At 39.8% G+C, this 13,305-nt stretch overlaps 1 protein-coding gene across 13 annotated transcripts in view; it reads left to right on the top strand.

The window, feature by feature from the left end:
• The window catches only part of ITPR1 (inositol 1,4,5-trisphosphate receptor type 1), a 319,039-nt gene that overhangs the window by 174,720 nt on the left and 131,014 nt on the right, over window positions 1-13,305 (top strand). For all 13 annotated transcript variants that reach the window (XM_070576706.1, XM_070576704.1, XM_070576711.1 and 10 more), the window contains 5 exons: window positions 1,067-1,318; window positions 3,986-4,111; window positions 6,263-6,391; window positions 10,702-10,822; window positions 12,552-12,736. In XM_070576706.1, the coding sequence (XP_070432807.1) occupies window positions 1,067-1,318; window positions 3,986-4,111; window positions 6,263-6,391; window positions 10,702-10,822; window positions 12,552-12,736 (813 nt within the window). The remainder of the gene's footprint in view (window positions 1-1,066; window positions 1,319-3,985; window positions 4,112-6,262; window positions 6,392-10,701; window positions 10,823-12,551; window positions 12,737-13,305) is intronic.

The following is a 13,305-nucleotide window of genomic DNA, read 5'->3' as shown; positions in this document are numbered from 1 at the left end:
AATCTTTTATGTAGTCTACATGACACCACCATGAATTAGGTATCATATTTGTCTTCAGTTTTACAGACAAACTGGAGGCACAGTGAGTTTAGGTAATCCCTCTAAAGTGTTTCTCATGAAATCTGGCGCATCATTAGAGTTCGTAAGGTTAGTTGTTATTAAGTACATATCGACCATCTTTGCTTTGATTTCTGACCCTTTTTGGATCTTTTCTGTTTCATGCAGTGCTGAAATTGATTTATTCTGAAGTAGATTTATGAGAAGCTATAGTCCTGGGGCACAAATTATGATTAGGAATGCCTTGACTATTTGACGAGTGTTAAAAAGAGGGCATGTCTTAATCAGAAGTGGATAATTTGTGATTGTGAAGAGATAAGGCAGTGTATGAAAGAGTTCTAAGAGGGATACTTTTAAAGCATAAAAAGAAGATGGAAACTTTTTTTTTTTTTTAAAGATTGGCACCTGAGCTAACAACTGTTGCCAATCTTCTTTTTTTTTCCTGCTTTTTCTCCCCAAATCCCCACAGTACACAGTTGTATATTTTTAGTTGTGGGTCCTTTTAGTTGTGACATGTGGGATGCCACCTCAGCATGGCCTAATGAGCAGTGCCATGTCCCTGCCCAGGATCCAAACTGGTGAAACCCTGGGCCGCCGAAGTGGACCGTGCAAACTTAACCACTCAGCCATGGGGCTGGCCCCAGATGGAAACATTTTTAAAAGGAAAAATCATAGCCTAATTATTAGGTTTGGAAATATAAGTCTAAGCTTGCAATCTACATTTTCACTTGACACATGAATGGTGGTATGCAGACTTGATCTTCCTCTAACAGTTTTTTAGGACCACTGTCGTATTTCTGTATCTGTGGATTAAAATGATGCTGCTGAAGATTTTTAGCTGTTTAGTAATATCAGTGAATGAAATCTAGATGACTTTAGTAATATAGGTGAGACTGGTTTGGGAAGGTAAATACTAACAGAACACCCCTTTTTCTCTGCAAAGAGATTTTTTTAATGATGTCTCCACCCTGCAAGCATGTGGTGTAAACAAGCCCTATTCTTTTTATAGCTGGTTAATTCAGGAGAGGATGTCCTCGTGTTCTACAATGACAGAGCCTCTTTCCAGACTCTAATCCAGATGATGAGGTCGGAACGGGACCGGATGGATGAGAACAGCCCTCTCATGTACCACATCCACCTGGTCGAGCTCTTGGCTGTGTGCACAGAGGGCAAGAACGTCTACACAGAGATAAAGTGCAACTCTCTGCTCCCGCTGGATGACATCGTCCGCGTGGTGACCCATGAGGACTGCATCCCCGAGGTGAGCGAGCCCAGGATGGGGTGTGCCCTCTTCATGTCTTTCCACATAGTATGTGGGGCCGCGGCTGGGTGGGAGGCTTCCTGGTGGTGGCGTGGCACAGTTTTGAGCCCTGCAGCTCTTTGTGTAGAGAGATTTCAGTTGGCTGAAATAACATTTTCTTGACTGTTGATTTTGCACTAAGGGAATGTGGGGGGATATTAGTCTTTTCTTCTGTCTCCCTGAGAAGAGTGGGAACACTGCTGCAGTGCGTCAGCTCTGTGGAACTCATAATTCATCCTCTTGAGCAAAGAGGATTTGATCAGACTGGACTTCTCAGAAATGAGATTAAGAGTAAATTGAGATACAGTTCTTGCGAACGTAAGACCTATTCTGTAAGTTCATTCTTTAAAATGAAAACTTGTAGTGCAAAAATAATGAATGACAGTTAGAAAATATGTAGGAGCTGTAGGTAACCAATAAGAAAATTAAAATAATCTATAATTCCACCACTCATAATAAATACCTGTAGGATTTTTGAAATAAATCTTTCCAGGCTTTCTTTTTCCCTGTTCATGCATATTGAATAGTAACAAAAAAATGGATCATACTGTGTATATTTTACTGTTGTATGTTTTAAAATATATATTATTAGTTTATATTTTAAACTATATATATTTTTATATATAGCATATGTAGTATTTATCAAATACATGTACTCTTATGTTTTTAGATTAACTTTTTAAAAAGTTAACACCTTCTTAAAAGTTCAAATAGCAGAGACTATAAAGGAGTAAACTATGAAAAATCTCCTCATCTGTTCCTCCCCATCCCACAGAAAATCATTTATTATGTTCTTGTATGTCCTCCAAAGTTTTGCATATAAACAAATACAAATATATATACTTTATTCCCCTACCTGCTTTTTTAATGCAAAAGGTGACATTCTAAGTACACTATTCTTCTTTTTGTATCAGACCCTAGAGTCCACATTCCTTTTTTATAGTTACATAAAATTCCATTGTGCTGATGTACCATAATTGCCCTCCACTAATGTTCAGCAAGCTCATCATAATATAATGAGATGATAATTATAATAAGAAAATAACAAGATTGCGTTTTTCTCACAGTCTTGTTCATACAATATGTTACCAGACTTTTGGATTCTTCTATATCAGATAGATGAAAATGTATTTTGATGTAGTTTTAATTGGCATTTCTCTTATTATAGATAAGGGAGGTATAATAGCTTATTTTTTACCCATTTTTATTTGAAATACAATGTAAATATAGAAAAGTACATGAATCTGGATTGTATAGTATAAGAATAATTATGAAGAGAAAAGCTGTGTAACCACCACCCAGGTTAAGAAATATGGCAAATTCCTCCCCTTGTCCTTTCCCAGTCCCCAACCTCCCCCAAAGGGCTCCCTCCTAGAGGTAGCCATGAGCTAACTTTTATGTAATCCCTTAGTTGCTTTTGTTTATACATCCCTTAGTAATATAATTTAGTTTGGCTAGTTTTTGAACTTCCTTTATCTATGGTCTCGTGCCTCTTAGAGTTCAGCTTTACAGTGTTAAGATTCATCCTTTGTTTTGGAGCATTCCCCTGTGTCATTGTACCACAGTAAGATTTTCTGTACAGCCATACATCACTTAGTGATGGGGATACATTCTGAGAACTACGGCGTTAGGTGATTTTCTCATTGTGCAAACATCATAGACTGTACTTACACAAACCTAGATGGTATAACCTGCTACACACTATATGGTATAATGGTACTAATCTTATGGGACCACCGTCATATATGCGGCCTGTGATTGACTGAAATGTCACTATGTGGTACATGACTGCACTTCTGTTGATGCTCATTTTGGTTTCAAGTTTTTGGCTGTTAGGACCAATGCATGTGTCCTGACCCACATGTGTGTACACATCTCTCCAGGGTGTACACTTAGAAGTGGAAGTGCTGTGTTGTATGGGGGATGCATTTCTTCCATTTGACTTGATAATGCCAAGTGGTTTTCCAGCATAGTTGCTGCAGCAGCCATCCCTCCCCCAAGAGCTCTTGTTGCTTCACAACCCTGCCAACTGTTGGTATTATCAGACCCTCTATTTTATTTTTTTCAGTCTGTTGGATGTGTAGTGGTTTCTCATAGTGGGTTTAATTTCTGTGTCCTTGATTACTAAATGTGGTTGAACTCCTTTCCATGTTTTTTCTTTTTTTCGACATTTTATATTCCTTTAAGAAAATACCAGATCAAAATTTTTGCCTAGTTTTTCTTTGGAAGGTCCATCTTATATGTACAGATCTGTAGGAATTCTTCATTGGGATATGCATTGCAAACAGCTTCTACAACTCATGACACTAAACTCTTTTTAATGGTGCCTTTGCATGAACAGAAATTCCTCATTTTCATGTTGTCAGACTTACCCATCTTCTCTTCTGTGGTCAAACTTTTTTGTTCCATTCTTTACCTTGAGGTCATGAAAATATTCTCTTCCAAAAGCTTTGTTTTTGAATTTTGTAATTGTGAATTCTGACTATCAAAAAATCATAGAAATTAAAGGTGTCAGGGAAAAATGGAATAACCATATTTGTCCATCCTTCTCACTCTTGAGATGAGGCAGCTAACCAATTCCACATACACCAAGCTGGTTTTTCAGAAAAGCCTCTTTCTATCTTCCAGGTTAAAATTGCGTACATTAACTTCCTGAATCACTGCTATGTGGATACTGAGGTGGAAATGAAGGAGATTTACACCAGCAATCACATGTGGAAATTGTTTGAGAATTTCCTCGTAGACATCTGCAGGGTAAGGCTTTCTGGAACTAAGAAGGTGCAGGGCATCCCTGTGCAAACGTAAGGGAAACAGTCCCATAATTTCAACTTCCTAATTCATGGCTCAAAGGAGGCAGATATGGCTCTTATCTTTTCACACATCTCATTTCTTTTTACCTTTTGCTCTTAGCTGAGAATAGGTTTTATTTGTCAGGCTTCGGGGAAGATAGATTATTTCTGGTTTTCATTTCATCCTTAATGGATTGATTTGTGAATTGATAACCTGGGACATATTAAAATCAAACTTGTAAAGTTTTCTTTCCTTTGACAATATGTCTCTCCTCAAAGGATGCCTTCCTCAGTTTGAGCATTCATCTCCTACAGATTGGTGTCAAGGATTCTGCAAAGCACTTCACTTTCCGTCTGTTGCTTTCCTGACCTAGCAGTTGGGGTGGGCTGCATATTCTTGATTTGGTTTTGCTCTGAGCTTAATATTCATTGTAAAGCCACAAGAGTACTACCTAGTAAGGCACACTGTGGATTTAGTATGAGTTTTGTGGTGGTGGAGTTTGGGAGAGGCCAAGTAACAAGGTTCTTCAGAGAATAATTGTGAGATGAATCCCAATTTCAGAAATAGTGGGATGTTAAAAAGAAATAAAGATGCGTTGTAGAATCCTAGAATGTGATATTTTCTGCCTGACTGTACAATTACCAGTGTGAGACAAGGAGCCTGCAAGAACTTATTTTCTTTCTAACCACAGACTATATTTAATAGTACTCAGGTGTTAGTGTCACGGACATATATATACATAGATTTTTTAATCTCAGATTTCTCCTACTCTTTTAAACCTGCAAGTCTGGGGTTTTTGGCTTGGAATGGAAGGCCTGCTTTGTTTCTTTAAAACAGGGCTTAGCAAAGTTTTCTGTAAAGGGTCAGGTAGTAAATATATTTGGCTTTGTGGGCCATCCAGTTTCTGTCACAATACTCAACTCTGCCCTGGCAGCATGAGAGCAGCCATGACAATATATAAACAAACGGGTATGACTGTGTTCCAATAAAATTTATATACGAAAGCAGCCACCAGCCCTTAACTTTGCTGACCCCTGCATTGAATTGTTCAGAAATGCTGTAAATTCAGTTACTAGTTTCATTCTCTGAATGTGTCCACAGACTGCCCAGTATTGAGCTCAGAACATGATATTCAGTTATTAAAACTTGATTTTTTTTTGCCTTTTCCTTCATAATTTTTTTATTATAAGCAATTTTATATCTCAAATGATAGGACTGATGAATTTGGTAGTAAAATTTGATTTTAAAAAATGTATTTTCTAAACTTGTTCTTCTAAATGTCTAATCTTACTCTAAGCAGCAAAATTAAGTGGTATCTAAAGTGAAATCCTAAGTCTCTTCTCACCCCAAAACCTGTACAGGTGGTTTTCTGAATCATGGCCACTTTTTTCAACACCCTGCATGTCAGTAACGTTTTTATTGAATGCAAAGAGTGTTGTAGGTTTGGAGAATATGAAGCACAATGGACCTCAGTGATATGTTTGATTCTCTTGATTGTATCGATTAGGAAACCACGGCCTCGAGCAGACGAATGCCTTAACCAGGAGGACGGAGGACAGTTTACTTTTTGGGGAAAATTTAGACAGCTGTGGTTATCCTATGCCTCTTACTGTCTTTTGGGGTTTTAGATTTGCCACACGTGGGTAGGAATTTGGAAGTGGTGACCTTGTGGGTCCCATACCAATTTTACGTTTTTTTAGTGAGAAAGATTTGCCCTGAGCTAACATCTGTGCCAGTCTGCCTCCAGTTTGTATGTGGATTGCCACCACAGCATGGCTGACGAGTGGTGTAGGTCCATGTCTGGGATCTGAACCTGTGAACCCCTTGCTGCCAAAGTGGAGCGCACCAAACTTAACCACTACACCACAGGGCAGGCCCCCCCATACCACTTTTAATGTTTTGTGATTCTACCCCGTGATATCCATGCTGATCTGCTTCTCTTTTTCTACGATTCATTTTTTGTCATTGTTATCTCTTAAGGGGAGAAATGTTGACCTGCAGGTCTTTACCATTTGTTTGTCAAAGGTAATCAGCAAAAATGGTCACAGATATCTTAATTTCCCAACTGACGTGCAGGCTTTGGAATAATGTCTAAAGTGTCCAATTGTCTTCCAGGCCTGTAACAACACAAGTGACAGGAAACATGCAGACTCAATTTTGGAGAAGTACGTTACCGAAATTGTCATGAGTATTGTTACTACCTTCTTCAGTTCTCCCTTCTCAGACCAGAGTACAACTTTGCAGGTAAGAAGTACAAACGTGGACACAGGGTATTCACAGCAGGTCTTTAGCAGCAGAGCTGGTGCTGATTTGGGAGTGAGCAGCAGTAGATGAGCCGCTCTGCAGGGCATTCCTCCAGGATGCTTCTCTCTTTGTGGAGGATAACTTTTACAGGATCCATGGGATAAAGAAGTACCCAAGAATGTTTTTCTATACCAGATGGTTTTATTGGTTGTTGATTTTCTCCTTAAAATGCCTTCTTTTTTTTCCCCCCTCTTCCATCTTGTTGATTCTTCCCCTCCAATCTTAGAAAGAGAAGCAGCTTTCAGATAGGAACTAGCATGTTATTAATACTTTTCAAAAAAATACCTGGAAGTGTTTTAACTCCGAATGTGTGCTCAGAGTTCATCAGAAGAAGCCTATCGCTGGAGTGAGAAGTTCTTTAGCCATGACAGCAGGACCACTACATCGCACAGCTCCCAGGCACCGTAGGCACCATTCATGTGGAATCCTGTGTGCGTGGCGCCTCCTGGAGTTGTGTGGTGTAGCAGCTCTGCATGATGATTCTCAGTGTACTTATAGTTTCAAAGCCTGGAATCCATGGATCTGGGAGATGTTTTCATTATTCTTTTACTTGGAAAAATCACTCTACCTTTTATAGCTTATATCTAGGTCAGTTGCTGTGGGAGTCTTACTGCAGGTCCACTTGTACAGCCTGCAGAATGAGACCTAGACTGGGTCTCCAGTGGCCAGAACAGAGATATTAACCATCCTTCCTGTGGAAGGAGATGGAGGCTGTCCCGGGGCTGATGGGTGGCCAGGGGGTAGATGGGGTCCAATTACAGACAACCTGAAATCAGGTAAATTCTCCAAGGGAAGAGTGATTCATGACCAATATAATACTCATTGGTACATTTATTAGATGCTGTTATATTTCATTAACTGTGTGAAGGAATGCATGTAAGCTTAGTATAGCCTATAGATAGATGGCATTATCCCCATTTTGCAGTTCAGTATGCTGAGGCTTAGAGGGTTTAATTACTGTGCTTCCCAGTAGCACAGTAATTGCTACATGGTCACAGCTATTAAGTGGCATAACCATGATTTCAACCCAATGCTGTCTGACGTTAAAACTCGAATTATGGAATTTTTTGTGGGATATCTTTTCCTAGGGAGGGTAGGTAACCTTCTCTTTAGTTTAGAAATAACTATAAAAGCTAGCAGTTAAAGTATCGTACAGTTAGAGTGCTGCCTTTAGAATGTCTGTATATGCTTTAGTAATTTGGGTAAAAGGAACTTGTCAGATGCCAGGCACATAAGTTACTGGAGGCAGAACGTGCTCCTTACCAAGTACTATTATGCTAAGAGTCGGCCAGGAAAGCTGCTTTGGGTAGTATGGTTGGACTTGCTTCTCTTGCAATTTAAAGTGACAGTCACCGTGGCAATGCCCATTCTCCTATAGATTGTGAAACCGTATTGCAAGACCAAAATTTCAAAGTAAATCAACCAAATTAATTGGAAAACCATTAAAAAGGAACTTGTGTTTTTGGTTTTTCATCTTAGTCACTACTCTTTACTTAAACTGCTTTGCTCTGAAACTAATTTTTTACCCAGTTAATAAACAGAAATTGTCATAGAGATGAATCTTCAGCATAAATATTGTCAGTCCCCAGCAAGTCCCAGATTGTCTATATATATTTAGAATACAAAGTCCAAGTTGGATTTTTAGAGGTTTTTTTAAGGGGTTGCTTATGGATTTCTAGAACTTTTACTGTCAGAGAATACTATTTTTTGAGCTCTCATAGCCTCTTATTTTATCTGTTGAAAAGCATGTGTCTTATTTTCTTAGATTTCTACCTCCTTCCTTTCTTTCTTCAACCCACTTTTATGAGGGAGGAAAATAGTGAACTTGGGGTTGGCTGTGTTGTATTTAAAGTGCTAGTGGAATGTCTGGAGACAGCTGGAAATGTGGGATCCAGGGAGGAAGAACAGAATTTTGAGGGACAGAGTTGAGTTCAAATCCCCCTTCTGCCCCTTATCAGAGTGAACTTGGGTAGGTCACAGAACTTTGGAACCTCTTTTCTTACATGTCAAACAGGGATATAATATCAACCTTGCAAGTTATTGTGAGCGTTAGGGATAATGTTTATGGAACATCTAGCATAATGCCTGGGACATCGCAGGCACTTAATAAATGGTAGTTTATACCATGCCCTGCTGGACTGTAAGCTACAGCGATGAGGACAAAGTTATGTCTTATGTGCACGGTTATCTCAGATATGCTCTATCCCTGGCACCTAACACTGTGCCTTGTGGATGCTAATTTGTTGAGTGAGTAAATGAATCAGTGAGACTCCTGAGAGCTGACTGGCAAAGTTTAAATATAAACATTTGCTAGTTGAAGTCTTGGCCAGGAAAATGAAGTGGTTGACTAGAACGAAACTGGCAGGGCACAGATAATTAAGGACAAGATGTAAAAGAGGCCAGAGGAAGATAAAGGAGGTATCATGCAGGCAGGATGAAATTCAGGAGGAAGCAGGATCTCAGGAACTAAGAAAGGTGAGAATTTTAGGAAGAAGATGATAGGCACCCATGGTCTTTAGCCCTAGAGGTTGAGTGAGCTGATGCCTCCAGATTGCCCTTTGAAATCGGTAATTGGGAAGCAGCTACTGTGGCCTATTTATTAATTTTTGTTCATCCAGGTGTCAGATGGGAGCAGAGTGGATGCTCAATAAATATTGGTTCAATTGAATTAATTTAGTCACTTGTTTCTCAAAGTTAGGTTGTTAGATTCCCATCCCAACTCCAGCACATACTATCCAGTAGGGCAGTCAGTAATACCACTGCGTATTTCATAGGGTCATGGCGAGAGTTAAATGGGTTATCTGTAAAGCATTTAACGCAGAGCCTGGCATGTAGTAAGTATCCTCAATAAACAGCTGCTCTCATTGGGCCCACTGTGCTCACGGACTAAATGTCAGGGTTTCTTGGCCAATTTCTCAAGCTCCCTATGCTCCTGTCCTCTGTTAGTAACACAGTTTACTGTCTTGGATGGCTGTGAGATGTAGAACAGAAAATACTTCCTGAAGAAGACAATGAGATTCTGGTTCCAAGGAGAACTTAGTGGAAAGAGCATGGATTTTTGGCATCAGAGGGCCCTGAAGCTGACTCAGTGCTCTGCCATCACTTCATAGTTCTTTTGTATATTTCCTTTTAACATTTCTGGGCCTTCGCTTTTCATTTATGGCGTTAAGATAACTCTTCTGTCCTAGGATTGTTATCGAGGCCCAAATGAGATCTCACGTGAAGTGTGTGGCACTTAATAAATGAAAGTTATCTGAACAATGTTTATAGGCGAGGTTCTGAATTTTTATATGCCTGTTTTATTTGCTTGTAATAGACTTCCTTTTTCCCTAGCACTTTCAATGGTGTTTCTTTGATCTTGGAACCCTCTCTAGAATTTTTCAATACTTTTTTTCTTTTCTATGTTAGCTCCCACTTTTTTTTGGAAGGTCTGTGCGAGTCGTCTCTCCTATAATTAAAGACCAGTGGCGTAGCTCACCATACACAGTGCTCTTTGCCTTTCAGGTCCAAAGTTACCCTAACCCAGGTAGCTTTGGATGGACACCAAAATTATATGCATTCAGACAGTCAGTATCAAATTGATTAAGTGGATGTTTGAGTTCTCTTATTTTAGAATGAGTACAAATTGATACTGTCAAAGAGAGGAATAAATCCTACCATGTAGTTATCATCTAAGTACTTGTTTGTAGTAAGTGAATACTTATAAAGAGTAGCCATCAGGACTGTCTTCTCTTTATATCGTTGAAGACACTGCCAGAAATAAGGAAGTAAGGAACATTCCAGGTGAGATCCACTTATCAGTTTGTTTTTGCTGATTAAGAATGTAGGTTCTACTCTTAAGATATAATGTCTAGAAAGGACTTTGGGGCTAATCTGCCTCAATCCACTTTATTTTGTATATTGGATGAAGTTAAAGCTCAGAGATGTGAAGTAATTTCCCTAAAGTCATACAGCCAGTTGATAACTGGACAAGAATACCAACTTTCAAGCTTTGGTTCTGCTGCTCCTTCTTGTGGCCAGACTTTGATAGATAGCATCAAGTTGGTGCATTGCCTTAAAATGCTTCTGACTTTTTCTCCCTTGAATAGGCAGCTTCTGGAATCCGGCTCTTAACCAGTCACCCTTTCCCTCTCTTGCATGAGGGTCCATCAACCCAAGGTTCAAGGCAATATCTATTTCTGATCTGTGTATCAGTAATTTACAGTTAAAAGTCTTCCTATCACCTCTCTCTTGGCCTCTCTTTCTTGCAGACTCGCCAACCTGTCTTTGTGCAGCTGCTGCAAGGTGTGTTCAGGGTTTACCACTGCAACTGGTTAATGCCAAGCCAAAAAGCCTCCGTGGAGAGCTGTATTCGAGTGCTCTCTGATGTAGGTAAGGTAGCAGTTCAGTTTGGATTTCACATGATGAAAATGAATTGTCTAACGGGAATAAAGGTCACCACTTATTGAGCGCTTGCTAGAGTTCTCCTAAGGCTCCACACACAGGAAGTTGCAGAGCCAGAACCAGAGTGGAGGTCTTCTTGATTCCTAAACCTCGCTTTCATCTAGTAGGCCAGCATCTCCCAAAGTCAAAAGCCAGTAAGTTCCAAAGAAAGCTAGTCTTTGAAAAACAAGATTCCAGGCTTAAATTTTAGGCAACGCTTGCTAAGTCACAGTGCACACAGCTTACTCAAGGCCCTGGGAAGTCTGTTATTCAAGAAACTCACTTGTTGAATCCAGTAAACGTATTTGACCATATGGAAACTTTTTTCCCCTGCAAAGCACATGTCCAAGCCCAAGGAATACCTTTTCTCAGAAATGCATACACCCTTTCTCAGTCTTCTCTTGAACCAGAGAAAATCCAAGATTGGCCATAGAGAGATGTCAGCGCTGTGAGTGGATAGTCAAACATAATAATGTGTGGACTAGGAGTGTGCAGCTACTTAGGAAGAGAAAAAGTCATGGTCTTTAAAGGTGCTCTACTCCCTTTTGCCTCAGTGATAACTGGTTCTCCATTCCCTTCTCCCTTCCCCTCACTTGTCACCTCTCGTAGGTGGCTTTGAAAGGAAGATATGAGAATTGCCGCTTCTTTCACCCTGACTTGATCAGACTCTGTTACTTTGCCCTGTTCCCATCCATAAATGCTATGCAAAGGAATCATCTACCTGCCTGAATTTGAGAAGAATTATCTGCCCATAGTAGCTATTTAGATTTATAGGAAAGTTGCCAAGATAACACAGAGAGTTCTGGTATACCCATTACCCAGTTTCCCCGACTGTCAGCATCCTATATTACCCCCTAGGGTACCTTTGTCAAAACTCAGAAACTAATGTTGGCCCATTGTAATGAACTAAACTCCAGACTTGATTTGATTTTCACCACCTTTTCCACTAATGTCCTTTTTCTGTTCGAGGGTTCAAACTAACTACTACATTGCATTTTGTTGTCATGTCTCCCTAGTCTCCTCTGGTCTGTGACAGTTTCTCAGACTTTCCTTTTTTTTTTTTTTTATGACTGTGACAGTGTGAGAAGTATTGGTCAGGAGTCCTGTAGAATGTCTGCCATTGTGGGATTGACTGAAGTTTTTCTCATGATTAGACTGGGGTTATTTTTTTTAGAGGGGAAAAGAAGAGCCTGTATAGAAAGAATAGCTTAGGTAATTGTAAATGTTATCTTTTATATTATGTTTGGCTTAAATTGGCATTTTTTAGATTACTATATAGAACACCAAACTTGAGAGAGAATTTTTGGGAAAAAATTCATTGGCCAAACGAGTTCTCTGTTTTGATAATTTTTAAAATATATGAACACGTCAGAGACCCTAAGAAGCCATTCATTGAGGAAACCCATTGAACTTTAACTTTGACTTTATGACCTTAGAGCATTTTAACATCCCTCAGTGCTGCTGTTGCCCCCACCCCCTAATTCACGTTGAAAAACCCTAACTGAAAGGATGATAGAGTTGAGTTGAGCTCCTCACTATTCACACTCAATACTGTGCAAGCTGACACATTATGGGCATGGAAACATCTCCCTGATGGGTGATGGGGGAGAGTTAAATCTGAATCTAGAGTGTGTCCCATGAAAGTTGTAGGCTCATGAATTATCTTTCTTCTGTGCAGCCAAGAGCCGGGCCATCGCCATTCCTGTGGACCTGGACAGCCAAGTCAATAACCTCTTTCTGAAGTCCCACAACATTGTACAGAAGACTGCCATGAACTGGCGGCTGACGGCCCGCAATGCAGCTCGCAGAGACTCTGTTCTGGCAGCTTCCAGAGACTACCGGAATATCATTGAGAGATTGCAGGTAATGGCTGGTGCTAAGAGAAGTGAACCTTAACCTGGCCTAAGGTGGTTCCCACTCACGGCGGTGCTTCCTTGAGCCAGTGAAAATCCAAGGTTGGCCATAGGGAGATGTTAGAGTGGTGAGTGAATAGTCAAATATATTAATGTATGTGGGACCAGGAGTGTGAAGCTACTTAGGAAGAGAAAAACTCCTGAAAAAGTCATGGTCTTTAAAAGTTATTCATAGATTTACAGATTTCTTTATGAAGAATGGGGACTCTGCTCTTATTAGGAAGCAATATTTCAGTGTTACAAGAGGCTGCTTCGAACAAGGACATAAGGGTTCCATTTTTTCCATCATCAGCAGGTGAACAAGTGCAATAATGCCTGAGAGATGAGTTGTATATCAGGATGAGCCAAATGAAAGTGAAAGTATTAAATTCTAGTTGGATTATACTCTCTTTTTCCTGGCACCTATGAAGAGATCTGCTCTCCCTTTGTTAAAGAGTAGAGTAGCCAGTATTAGATTAATGGTAAACACTTAAACATACATCTTAACATTAACGTTGTCTTTTAACAAGCACCTCAAGT

The sequence above is a fragment of the Equus przewalskii genome, chromosome 15, assembly GCF_037783145.1.
Source record: "Equus przewalskii isolate Varuska chromosome 15, EquPr2, whole genome shotgun sequence".
Taxonomy (NCBI): domain Eukaryota; kingdom Metazoa; phylum Chordata; class Mammalia; order Perissodactyla; family Equidae; genus Equus; species Equus przewalskii.
The sequence above is the reverse complement of the archived record's forward strand: the minus strand, read 5'-3'. Positions and strand labels throughout refer to the sequence as shown.